The sequence below is a fragment of the Ischnura elegans genome, chromosome 3 (assembly GCF_921293095.1).
Source record: "Ischnura elegans chromosome 3, ioIscEleg1.1, whole genome shotgun sequence".
NCBI lineage: Eukaryota > Metazoa > Arthropoda > Insecta > Odonata > Coenagrionidae > Ischnura > Ischnura elegans.
The window spans coordinates 8727428-8740630 of NC_060248.1; the positions used below are offsets into that span (position 1 = coordinate 8727428).

Consider the following 13203-nt stretch of genomic DNA (forward strand, 5'->3'; position numbering starts at 1 on the left):
GTTGTTATATGTGTTTTTTAAATAATAGTACCAGTATTCGGCTGTTAAACATTAATTCAAAAGTGTATTAAAATGGCTAGTGGGCATTAAAGCTGAATAAATAATAATAAAAATAGTATAGGTATTGCATATGACAACAAATCTGAATTCAAACTGTAGATGTTAATGAACAAAGAATTGCTCCTCTAATGTGACTTACGTTATTAATATGAAAAGCAAAATGAAGAAAGACTCATTGTCTTCAACCAATTGAACATTGAATATGTATTTGTTCATTTTAAGTTGTACCCTGAGAAAGATAGGCAAAACATTAACTTTCCTTGATGGGCGACAGAGGGCCTGGGTAATATTTTTACATCATCTTCCCTAGGCATTTCCCTGGAATCCTCATTCCGTGGATGGGTGAAACTAATTTCAGTACCTAAATATGTCCTCAGAAGGCCAACCACTGGATCACCTGATCATTAATCTCCAGAATTTTCTCTACATAGTGAGTAACTGACTTTTTGCTGCTGAATCTAGCCAGAATCCAATCTCCATTTTGAATGTTAGTAACCAAATTTGTTAAGCTTTTTCGACTCATGCTATCTTGTTTCAGGCATTAACACCATGTCATTTACGTCCTCCTCGTCAGAAGATATTATATCCAATGCCCTATCATAATCAATCAACAAACTTAAGAAAGCTATCTTTATCACATAAACCATCAGAACAAAAGTTGATTGAGGACCCTAGTTTTATAAACCTCGGGTTTTGCATTTATACAAGAAAGTTTAACACAAGAACCGCCAGACAGACTCTTAAAGTTTAACAAACAAACTGTTAGACAGAAACTAAAAATTGAATCCATACTACAACCTCGTAGCCTGAGGTAAGTGCGACCCCCTGGGGTAAGTGCGACAGGGGGTCGCAATTGCCCTGGCAGGTAGGAATGAATGGTTATGGCAAGGAAAGTGTGATCCCCCATCTAAACTAAATATAATGACCCGAGTTCCAAAATTTAAAGTAAAGGAAGGAAAACCAATCCATGAAGAAGAGAAAATAAGATATAATTCTTAACTAACACCTCCGATGCCTTAATTCTGAGGGAACTGCAGTGTAGCCTCTCCGCACAACCAACTAAGACTACGAGATGAACGGACAGGTATATTTCCTAACCATGTGGAACGAGAACTTAAGGGAAAAGTATTACAAAGTCGTTGGCTCTGGTTACATCACAATGTATGGAATATGTTGCACTACCACCACCTGCTTCAAGGACGGAAATACATACGATCTTCCTTATAGGAGGTCGCACTTACCCCACCTCACCTTACTCTCCACAATTGTCAATTCACTTTTGCATTCGATGGAACCAGTACTTATAACATTTATTCCATTCCAGGGAAGTAGGGGTAGTCAAAATGGCTGGTTTGTAGCTATCGGCCATTGTTTTCTTCAGACGTCTTCGTTGTCTTCAGAAGCGCTTTCCTCGTAGCCCATGCCTCATTCCGTCCCATGCCTCTATCGATGTCTATACAGATGATGAAGAAGGAGAGGGTATGGAGTGATTGCCCTTGATTCTGGGGAATGTGAACAAATCATTGGGGCTTGAGTCCAGGCTGTAAGGAGGATGATCAAGAATTTCGATATCTTTGTGCATCTTCTCAGCTGATAAGGTAGCCTTTGCGTCACAATGCAGGGCAACGAGAGAAAGAGGTTATCACTGTCCATATAAAAAGTAATGGGTGTTCCATACACCCATAAAAAGCATTTCTGCAGTGGCTCCAATGCTGCCTTTAGCCATGGCACACCCAGGATTAAGAAGAGGAGGGCGGGGGCAAGACATGGTTGTTCAAGTTATACGTAAGATTTAAGCATGGAAAAGGTGAATGAAACCAACATTTTAAGAAAACTGTAACAGCTCTTTATTAGTTTTTAAAATCATTTGCTTGAAATATTATTGTTTTCATAAAGGCATTTGCGATTTATGCTTCAAGGGGGAGCAGCTGCCCCCTCCTGCCCCTTGCTGGGTATGCCCATGCCTCTAGCGATGTCTATACAGAAGGTGAAGAAGGAGAGGGTATGGAGTGATTGCCTCCTATCCTCATGTGCTACTTCTTTAAGTCCGTAATCCTTATAGTATGCCTCTCCAATCTGTTTTTAGAAAATAAGAAATTCTGTCATTTGAAAAATAAAATGTCACAGATTGTTGCCACTCGCTACTCCAATAGGGTGGTTTCCTATTATTTTTTTATTGCCTAAATCGAAAGATTATTACTCCTGGAGTACGAACTTCACGCTTATAGATTTCTTAATGACGATACCTATTTTTCGCGATTAAATCAAAAGTGAAAATTTTCAAGCGCGCGGAAACGTGACGCGTAAGTATGAATGCCGGGAAATCTCTCCGTGTGATGTATTTCTGGTTCCCGCTGCCGCAAGTGAGGTGACCTTGAGGCGAGTTGAGCGCTGATACGACGCAGGCTGCTGAAGGGTAGCTGAGTACCCTGCTGGCTGGTAGCGCTTGGCTTAATTAAGGATTATTAATACCTTATCAAATGAAGAAAACTTTCCGACCTTAGCCAGTTTTAATAAGCGATTATTAAGACATGTTTCCCTGAGCCCTGTGCCTCATGCATGCATTGGTAACCTCAGACGATGTATAACTCCTATCTTCTCGTATAGAAACTAGGTCTATGTGACGTCACGTGGAGTGGCATCGCATGGGCGCCAATCTGGCCCTTTTCAAAAAAGGATGAAAATGGACCATTGCCATTCGTCTAAACCAGTATTTCTAAAACGAAATAATTTGTATATTATGAATACAGTAATGGTGGGTAACGAATCGAAATCAATGCCTTTCGTTTTCTTTGATGAAGGAAACTACCCTATTCTCATTTTTGTTTAAATGCAGGCTGCTAATCAGTGATCCCATAACCAAGCAAAGTGATACATTAAAAATTATAAATGGCTGATGAAAAAACAATGGTAGAAGGACAAATGTGGAAGGGAAGAAGGGCGGCAGATTGTAAAGGATTCCAAGAGATGAAATACTTCCCTATGAAAAGGCTAGCGGATAGGAGAGAGGAATGGAGATCTGCATCGAACCAATCTCAGTAATGTTGACTTATGATGATGGTGATGACGGGATTAGTCCTTCCTCTGTCATCCCAACCTCTTCATCATTCACCTCATCTCTACTCTTCCACTTCTACCCTGACCAATGGCGTAGCAATGGGGGGGAGGTCTGGGGGATCCGGACCACCCTCTCAAATATAAAAACACAATTATATTACTCCATAGAAGAAAACAAAATACTGAAAAATCATTAATTCACTAATGATTTCTTTGACAAATGAAGTTTTTCAATAATGAAAACTGCTAAAATTAGTTTAAAACCCTCTACTTAGTACACCGAGTTTCAAAACTCTTTAACCCTGGTTTTGGACAACCCTAACCAATTACCAATTTTTTTATCACCAATGTGGCTAATGCGGTAGATCCTTGCTGAAACCTAGGTCATGGGGAAATTTTGTGATAAATCCATGTGAAAAAATTAATCATTTTCACTATTAAAAAAATAAAGTGTTCAGTTGAGGTTATGAAATAAAATAAAAAGTGTCCTTTTTCTATCAGGAATGCAAATGAGAGGAGATCCAAGATCATTTCCATTGGCAGAAGGTTAAATATGTATTCAAGTTATACAAGATGTGAGGGAGGAGGAGTATGATGGCCTCATAATGAGTATAGTGCTTGAGTCCAGTGGCATAGCCAGGGGGTATCCGGGGGGTCCGGACCCCCTCGTCCCTCCAAAATATAAAAACTAGTGATGGGTCGGTTCGATTCCTCGATTCTTCGATTCCTCGATTCTCGACCAAGAACCGGAATCGAAAACGAGTACTTGCCAAGGTGAAAAATCGATTCCGATTCCAGTAGTACTTCAAACGACAAACTATACGACCGCGTTTCCAACAGTCATTTAAATTTTCGCGCCACGTAATCGTAATAACAAAACACATATCTTCCAGGGATATGCGAGTACTCGAAAATTCAAGTCGATCGAGTAGTTGGTATTCGACTCGAGCGTTTCGGGTAGCATTACGAATGTCGAGTCGAGTAGTTAAGGTTACAGAGCTTTCGAGGCTTGTAGGTCCAGCAATCTGCCGACATGAAGCGCTATCATGAAACTCATGTAATAATGCAGTTTTTAAAGCCAATAAGTCATTCTAATGCCTTGGCCTGGTAGTTTCAGCTTGCCGAATACACTATAGTTGTCGACGTGGGCGCCGAATACCTTTACGCCAGTCGCGGCGGCCGATCGTCTTCCTACCCGGCGCACACTGGTCCGAAATCGGAAAAAGCTGGAATAAAGTCCAAAATAACCTTTTTGGGGATAGAGACTTGAAACTTAGCGTAAATACTCATAAATCATTACCAGATATAGATTTATATGCCATTTTACATAAATATGAACCTTTAGTGAGATACAGAGTCCCAAACATGACCAATTTTTCAATGCCACGCGAGATATCGTTTTTCCTCAAAAAATCTTTGAATTTATCCAAGTGGTTATGCGTTGGTATGAGTTATATGGAATAAAAAACGCAATATTCCTTTGATCTGGTGCTTTGCCTATACTTTCAATGACTTTTGAAGATTTTGGCTCTCATCTGTCTGGTTTTACAACGCAAAATGGCCGACCCGTTTTTCACGTGAAATTTGACATAAAGTAGACATTATCTTTCGTTTACGTAAAATATAACTCGGAAAATTTGGTCCACAGTATAGAGTAGAGATTTCTAAAGATTACTAATTAAAAATCTTGAAAAAAAAGTTTGTGACGAAGGAAATAAGAGCGATTTTTTAATCGCGCGTCAAGGCTGAGCTACACGCCGCGGAACTCTAAGGCTCGGTAACTGAGGCCGATTTTTCAAGCTTTTAAAAACATTAGTCTTGAAAATCATCATTTAAAGCATGGATAATCGTCTTCATTGACTTCAAAAACTAGACTGAGGATGTTAAAAAGGATTATGCATAGATCGACTAGAACATTTAGCGCATTACTCGAGTGAAAATACTAAGGATTGGATATTTTTCGGATCCATCCCACGCAAAAGAAATATGCCTCGGGTATTGAAGTAAAGTGAAGAGATTAAGTCAGCATGCTTAAGAGAGAGAAAAATGAACTGTTTCCGTGAAAGGCAACAACCGATACCCTTTTTCCCTTTCCACATTCGCCGAGGTGAGTCGTGCGGAAGGGGGAGTTTTCACACCACAAGGCTCTTTTAGCCTTTTTTATTACTGTGTCCGACCGATGTGATATTCATTTGTAGCGTTTAGTTTCTTTCTTGAACTGAAAAAAAGGAAGAGATTTTAAGGTTGATTAAATGACGTGAGAAGTATAGAATTTTTTTGGCTCTACAAAATAAAGTTTAGATCTTTAGTTCGTTCGCTTCGTCCACTTGAATTCCATGAAGATTCAAGATCCAAAAAAATCGATGATATAATTTTTAATAAAAATTCCAAAGTCAATTGCAATTTTGGTAGGAAAGTACTTGCCTAGTCACACATGTGTGTAGCAAAAGGCAATTTTCTGCAGGCAGTAATAATGTAACATGGAGACGTCAAAACCTGCTGGCTGAGCATGTAGAATAATTGGTTTTTCTGCTTGAGAATTTGAAAGGGCCAAGTATTACATGATTCATATACGTAGTATGCAATCTTTATTACAGCTATGAACATTTCTGTACTCAGGGCTCTCCCTTGTAGTTTGGATACATATATATGGTCGACATATTATGAGTGCCAATATTCTAAAGTAATACCTATCATGTAGCACCACTTTTCAGGTATGTTCTGTTTTGAAATTTAGCTATTATATTTTAATTACATAGTGATGATATGAAAGATGCTTTTGTCAACTGACTCTTTCACAGAGTAATATTTTTTAAAGTGGTTTTCTTATTGCCTGGAATTAAGTGATATTTTTCTTGGAGCCTATGGCATCAGAATCGATGGAATCAGTATCGGTAGAATCGGAATCGAAATTTCAGAATCGGAATCGGGATCGGAATCGATAAAATTTTGGAATCGACCCATCACTAATAAAAACACAATTATTTTCCTTCATAAAAGAAAACAAAATATTGAAATATCATGGATTTACAAAATATTTCTCTAACAAATTAAGTTTTTCAGACTATAAAAGTGTTAAAATTAGTTAAAAACCCATTACTTGGAGCCCTGTTTTTTTTATTTTCCTCCCTGGTTTTGGATCCCCCCTGAATGAAATTCCTGGCTTTGCCACTGCTTGAGTGCCTCTGAACCTGGGGTCCCGAGATCATATCCTGAGTCAAGTCTTAGCATGACGCAAACAAAAATTGTCCAAGTGTTACCTAACCTTTCGTCAGGCCCAATGTACCTGTCAGGTAGGGATGTGAAAAAACATTATTACCTCTTACCATGGCTCAATGGTACACCTTTAAAGTTTTAAGCCCAATTATCAGTTTAGTCAAACACTTATGTGATATCTTTCGTGCTATGCATAGACCTCTTTACATGCCGTTATATGACCACTGACCCATCTAGCAAGGTATGATTTAACCTTTCGTGCCAGGTGCCCAGTGAAGCCGACAGGCATCATTATACACAGAACACCTGAGATCGAGTAACTCTTAGCATGGGAAACATTTTCCAATTGTAGGCGCCAGCCAGGGATGTGGACTAACAAAAAATATTGGAGGGGGCCAAACTGGAGATCTTTTTTTTAGAACATTTTAGAAGAGTCATATGATCAACATTAAAACACTGATAACTCAAATATCGATGTCTGGACACGACAGGGAAAATCGAGAAGCCAGACATATTTTTTCCTCACACTCATAACGAATTGAGGGGGCTCGGGCCCCCCAAAGGCCCCATGGACTCGGTGCCACGGGTGTCGGCAGGAAAGGGTTAACTTGCTCTATTGGCTGCTAAGCATTATTATATGTAATGTATTTTAGTATTTAAGTTCCATAAGTACATTGTTTTTTTATTATGTCATCTCATTTAACTAATAAAGCTTTTATTTTGCTTTATTTTGCCAATATTTTACTTAATAATGCTGAATAGATAATCCGTCACTGAACTGTTGCATGTATGTGAAAAGCTAAAGATGGCATAGAGAATGTCAAAAGGAACAGCTACTATGAGTGTAAAGTGTCAATGACACCATATAGTGGTGAGGAGAAATCAAAAAACACTCGCGATTTGCCTGTCAGATCCATTTCACCCCACAAAAGGTTAGTAGCCCATGGGAAGGGCCCCTACCCTGAGTGCATGAATGCTACACTCTTTAGTCATAGTAGTCCGAGCTGAACTCATCCAACTATAGTATTTGGCAGAATTTCATGACTAATTTCAGACTTTTTTGTCACTTGTATCACTAGGCATTGGTGCTAGTGTGGTCCTCCCTCGACAAAGGACACAATTGTGGGACACCAAGTGCCATCAAGAATACTTACGAGGGCTTACGAGTCATGGGAAAGCCCCTGGCAAAAGTGTGTTGACAGCAAAGGGATGTACTCTGAAGAATTTTCAGGTATTGCAGCAATATGTGTGAATAACACTTCTTTTCTGTAACTTTTTACATGATTTTTTATACAAGCTCTTTAAGCCCCTCAGTTCATTTTGTATATGCTGCTTTTGGTTTACAATGATAATGAGCTCAAGTACTTTTTTCAATAATAGGGTAGTTTCCATCATAAAAGAAAATGAAAGGCATTGATTGCGATTCATTACCCACCATTAGTGTATTCATAAGATACAAATTATTTGGTTTTAGAGATCTCAGACAAGGCAGGTGTTAATGGTCAATTTTAACCTCATTTGAAAAAGGCCAGATTGGCGCTCATGGAATGCCCCTCCACATGACGTCACAGGGACCTAGATGCATCCTAGATGATATACGAGTTGTCAGGAGTTTTACATCGTCCGAGATTACCAATACATGCATGAGGCGCAGAGCTCATGGGGAACGTCTTGTAATTATCACCAATTGAAATTGCCTTCGAACCAACCAAAATCCTTTTTTTGAACTAAGTATGTATGCATCAAGGTGCATATAGCTCCTTTTGTGTTTTAGCTTTGCTGTTTTACTCCTCCGACATGTACCTGCTAGCAGGGTACTCTGCTAACTGCTAGCAGCCTGCATTGTAGCAGCGCTCATAGCCTCGCACCAAGGTCACCTCACAATGCTGCAGTGGAAATTAGACTGACGTCACTCGGGGTTTTCCCAGCATTCATACTTAGCCATCACGTTTTCGCGTATTTGAAAATTTTCACTTTTCATTTACTCACAAAAAATATATATCCTCATTAAAAATCTAAAAGCATGAAACGCGTTCTCCATGAGGAATAATCTTTCGATTTAGGCAATAAAAAATAATAGGAAACCATCCTATTATTGTTTAGGCCTGAAGTATTAAATATCTTGTAATATAGTTTGTAAAAAGCTTTTTATTCAGTTTTGATAGAAGAATATTACAGTTTATTACAAATAAGTGCACTGGCTGATAGAAAGTTAAACGCAAGTTGAACTGAAGGTAAACCATGCTGTTTGAAATACTACAGTCCTCTGTAGTTAAAATATATTGTGCATGAGAGTTTTTTAATAACAACTCGACACTCTAAAACAAACTCGTCTCACCCCGGCCAACAATATTCAAGCATTAATTCTTTATGAGAACAAAAAAACCATATTGCACCATCAGCATCAAATATTTACAACATACTGTACTCAAATACATATACAATTATGAAATCACTTTAATTATACGCTAATTTTACATAATTGCATCCTAGGTAACTTTCATCCTCTCTTTACCATCATTATAAAATACAAACATTACTTGTATGTACACAATGAAATAATGTGACCGTTACTTCCAGAACATTTGATTGGTTGAGAATGGTATGATATGGTGGCTAAAATACCCTACATAACGTGATTACATATGGTTATGAAAATATATTTCTTCAGAGTTAAATGGTCGATGAAAATGTTTCCAAACTTTTCCGCTGATTTCCATCTGATTTAACCCTGAAACCAATTGTACAGCCCTTCCTTATCTTTGCTTCTTTCCTCTGACTCCTTTAATGATAGTTTATTCAATGCATGCCTACCATTCAAAAGTGTGCTAAATTCATACAAATTGCATTATTTCTATGGTTATATAATAAGGATTACATAGCACTTAAATTTATGGAGGTGCATATATTTCCTTTTGTGTCTTAGCTTTGCTGTTTTACTCCTCCGACATGTAAATTCAATCCAATTAAGATAGCATTCTGACCAATCGTATCGAAGATGCCAATTCTTCGTACATGGAAAGAGAGATATTGTGACCAAAACAAAGTCCCAGAGGCATGACACAGCAAGCTCAACAAGGCATTATTGATTCCCTTTGCTATCTTACAACATGTCTCTATAAATAGTTTTTTTCAAGGGAGGAATGTCTTTTATATTTTGATTTTTTTTGGTTCATGTGTTAACATGTAGCCATTGGGATGTGCAATTGCATACAAAATGACATTTAAAATCTCACGTTAGGGATTCTAGCATTATCTGAAACCACAGTGATAGAATATGAAGGTGCTGCTAAGCATGGCCACAAAAACACTGGTGAAAGTTGCTCTGGTAGCATGGTTGCAGGCATCGGCATCATCACAGCTCTGGAGGCAGCCTCTGACGTAGCTGCAAAGCACAATTGGAGAGCATTAAAAATTTACAATGGAGCAACAATCACATATACGTATTCCCTTCAATGGTATACATAGAGATAAGATGGCAAAATTTTCTGGCAAAAGGGTATAACAGGAAATATTCTGACAGAAAAACATGTGTATGGTCCACAGAATTTTATAATTAACTGACCTAGCTTTAGACAACTTATGTGATTTTCAATGCTTTTTACGAACATTAATAATTTCAATAGGTACCCTAAAATATACAAATGACTAATAGGAGGTTCTGGAAATGTTGCTAACCACTACCACTTGTGATTGTTGAATAATGTAATAATCAATATGAATGTAATAGAGCTATATATAAGCATCTTCATGAAAACTTTTTTTTAAAAACAATTGATAAATATATTATCAAACCACTTGTGTACGCATATACTAATCCTCAATTGCATAATCAATGAGAGTTACTGCTAGCCACCATGACACTGTAGAGAGTAAAGATCTGTTCTACCGAAAACAGTAACCTTACTCCGCCCTTTAGTCATTCCGTGCAGAAAATGAAATTAAAAAACTATCACTTGACAAAATGAATACCTTGGATTGGGGAATTTTAGATCCGAATACATACTTATAGAGGCTAGTATGACCATGAGTGAGTCTTGGATTTTTTCCCACAGGTCACCACAGTACTAATGAGTGCTCCCCCAATAAATATATTTTCTTATATGAAATACAGTGAAGCAACCCAAATGACTCCACCCTTTCAAGACGGTGGAGTTATCTCCTTAGCATGACTGCTGTACTGAGCACTAATAGACTCTTCTGTCCCCTCTTTGGGGAACATTTTTGCGGGACATTCATTAAGGGTCTCGTGAATAATCACACACTCTCAGCAACAACCTTTTTTGACCCATCCTAGCGAGGACTCCATATTATCTCCGACTCGCTCGCAAGGTTGGGCTCGCAAGAATTTCTCTTTTTTTTCTAAGAATTGTCAAATTTTGAATGTATCTCTACCATCAATATTGACGGATTTTATGTATCATCAATTTCTTGTTGATGTTTATATTTACTGCAATTGAGATACAAGTTGATATTTATGGTAGAATTGCATTTCAAAATTGTAAAAGCTGCTCAAAAAACAAAGAATTCAACTCCTAATTTATATTTTTTGAGAAAGGAGCAAATATTTCTTTCCCAGAATGACTGAATAAACAATTGTATGACCCTTACAGCAAAGAGGGGTAATATTAGACGAGGGATCGGGGTACGTGCTCATGGATTTTGATGGTAAGGCCTAATTCGCACTGCATTACGTCCTGAAACTAATACATACTTCGCATTCCTGTGACCATCATAAAAATGGGGAGAGCAGGGAAAAGTATTTTTTTGGCATTGATTCACCTGCTTAGTGTTCAATCTAATTAATAAGGAAGTAATTTTGGACCGTTGCAGCAAGATGGCCCAAACAATTTTTAACCAATTTATGGGTTGAAGGTAACATTTTTGGGAACATTTCAACATATAACAAACCTTTGGACCATGTAAATTTCAGCTAGTTATTATGTTTCAAATGAGCGCTAAATCACAGATAAACGATAAATGTATTTGGAAAAAAACTATGAAGAAATATCAATTCATGTGGACACTAAATCAGCCGTACAAAGTAAAAAAAAATGAGCTGAAAATTAGTGTAAAAGTAAACCAGATAGATTATTTGTTTCGTGCTAAATATCTTGTCCTTTTATTCAGCTTAGTAAAACCACTTGTCTGTTTTTCCACACACTTTTATTTAAACCAACCATGGTTACAGCAACTGGTGCCATTATCAAGGTACATATCCTTGTGTGATAGCCTTTTTATATTGGTAGAGTTTTTCAGGAGGGGGTGGAGGGGAGAGGGAGGGAGGGGAGGTTAATTGGGGCGTGTTCATTCCAAGGTTAATGATGTCGTCAATGGGCAATGGGTGGGAGGTAGGGTTATGTTCAGGGGGGGTGAGTGGAATGGGAACATATGGTCGTTACATAATTTAAAATTAGCAGGGCAATTAACAATTTCAACTGCTCTAAGAAATCCAGTTTCCGCCCCTTGTCATGTACATGTAAAATTTTTGCATCAAAATTGCAACAGTGGTTTTCATCATTCAAATGTCTCGCAATTCCTGATGAGTTGTCGCTATTTAAAAACATTGTCTATGATCTCTCCCTCTCGTTTTAAAACTCCTCCCTAAAAGTGTGTGGAAACAGACAAGTGGATTTACTGGGCTGAATATGAAAGATTTCTACCGTATCACGCCAGACACTGTATCTTTTGTCCTGTTAACTTTCCCAGAAATTCTTTTCATATTACCACCAGTGGATAAATAAAAAAACACTAAAGTACTGTGGTTTTGTTAAGCATCAGGGGCTAGAAATGTGAGATTCAACACACAAGTAGATGGTCACACAGTTGAGTCGGTGAAGTGGTTTAACTATTTGGGCAGCACATTGGAGAATAGCAGATGCATCACTATGAACATTTGGAAGGAGGCATTATATCATTGAAGCAGGCATTCATGGACAGGGAGGAGCTGGTGAGAGGATGATCATGCAAGAAAGTAAGGAACAGACTGTTGAAGAGTCTGATATGGAGAGTAGAAGCCGGAACATCTAGTAGTGAATATGGAGAAAGAGGGGATGTGAGTGTGGAGAAGAAAGGAGAAGGGGAAGTGGATGAGGAGAAAAAGGAATGACAAAGTGCTGGATACAATGGGTGAGGTTATATGCTTAGATAAGAGTCGATGGAAACTGAGAGTTTGGATGAATTGAGTACTTAACAGGGAGGGAATATTAACTTGTCTGTTAAGGCCGTTTTTTATGGTGCACGGAATTGTACAGGTAAGTAGTGCATTAATTTCTAAAATGGCGTGGAATCTGCCAATGCATGAACGAAATTAGAACATTGGCTATTTTGCCATCTCACGTCCACACATTCTGGCATGTGTTCCAGCAACACTTAACACGATGCAATGTTGACTGTGCCTTCGTATACACATCAGATTGCACAAGTACGTGCCCCGTATGAAACGTTCTTTATAGCAAAGACTATTGGAAAGCAAAGGAGAGGAAGGAAGAGAAGAGGTCTTGTTGTTGATTTAAGATGAGGTTCAAGTCAGGAGGGGAGTCAGGTAGAGCTAATTCACACAATGCTCCATATGGATATACTTTCACCAGTAGAGTACTTTTATTATTAATCAAACTGCATGAAGCCAAGAATTTTTACATTATGTTGTAGTTTTGTTTACATTTACCTGCCATCAAAGTAAAATCCACCACAGTGGGACATCCTTATAATCTCTGTATCCGTTGTTAAAGTACCGCTGTCGAGGGCACATCCACGAACAGTCAGCCTTTTTCCCGAGTCATCTGAAATAAAAGTTGCATTAGGTTAAGTAATATTTTTTCTCAGTTAATTGATACTTAGCCATGTATTTTGTCGTTTAGCTATGCATAT

At 38.1% G+C, this 13203-nt stretch overlaps 1 protein-coding gene across 1 annotated transcript in view; it reads right to left on the reverse strand.

Annotated features, from left to right (window-relative positions):
• Nucleotides 1-8463: 8463 nt before the first annotated feature.
• LOC124155421 overlaps nt 8464-13203 on the reverse strand; it is a 249543-nt gene continuing 244803 nt past the window's right edge. The window contains exons 4-5 of the mRNA XM_046529216.1: nt 13001-13115; nt 8464-9718 (exon numbers count right to left, since the gene is read on the reverse strand). Coding sequence (XP_046385172.1) covers nt 9586-9718; nt 13001-13115 — 248 coding nt within the window. The 3' untranslated portion in view covers nt 8464-9585. The remainder of the gene's footprint in view (nt 9719-13000; nt 13116-13203) is intronic.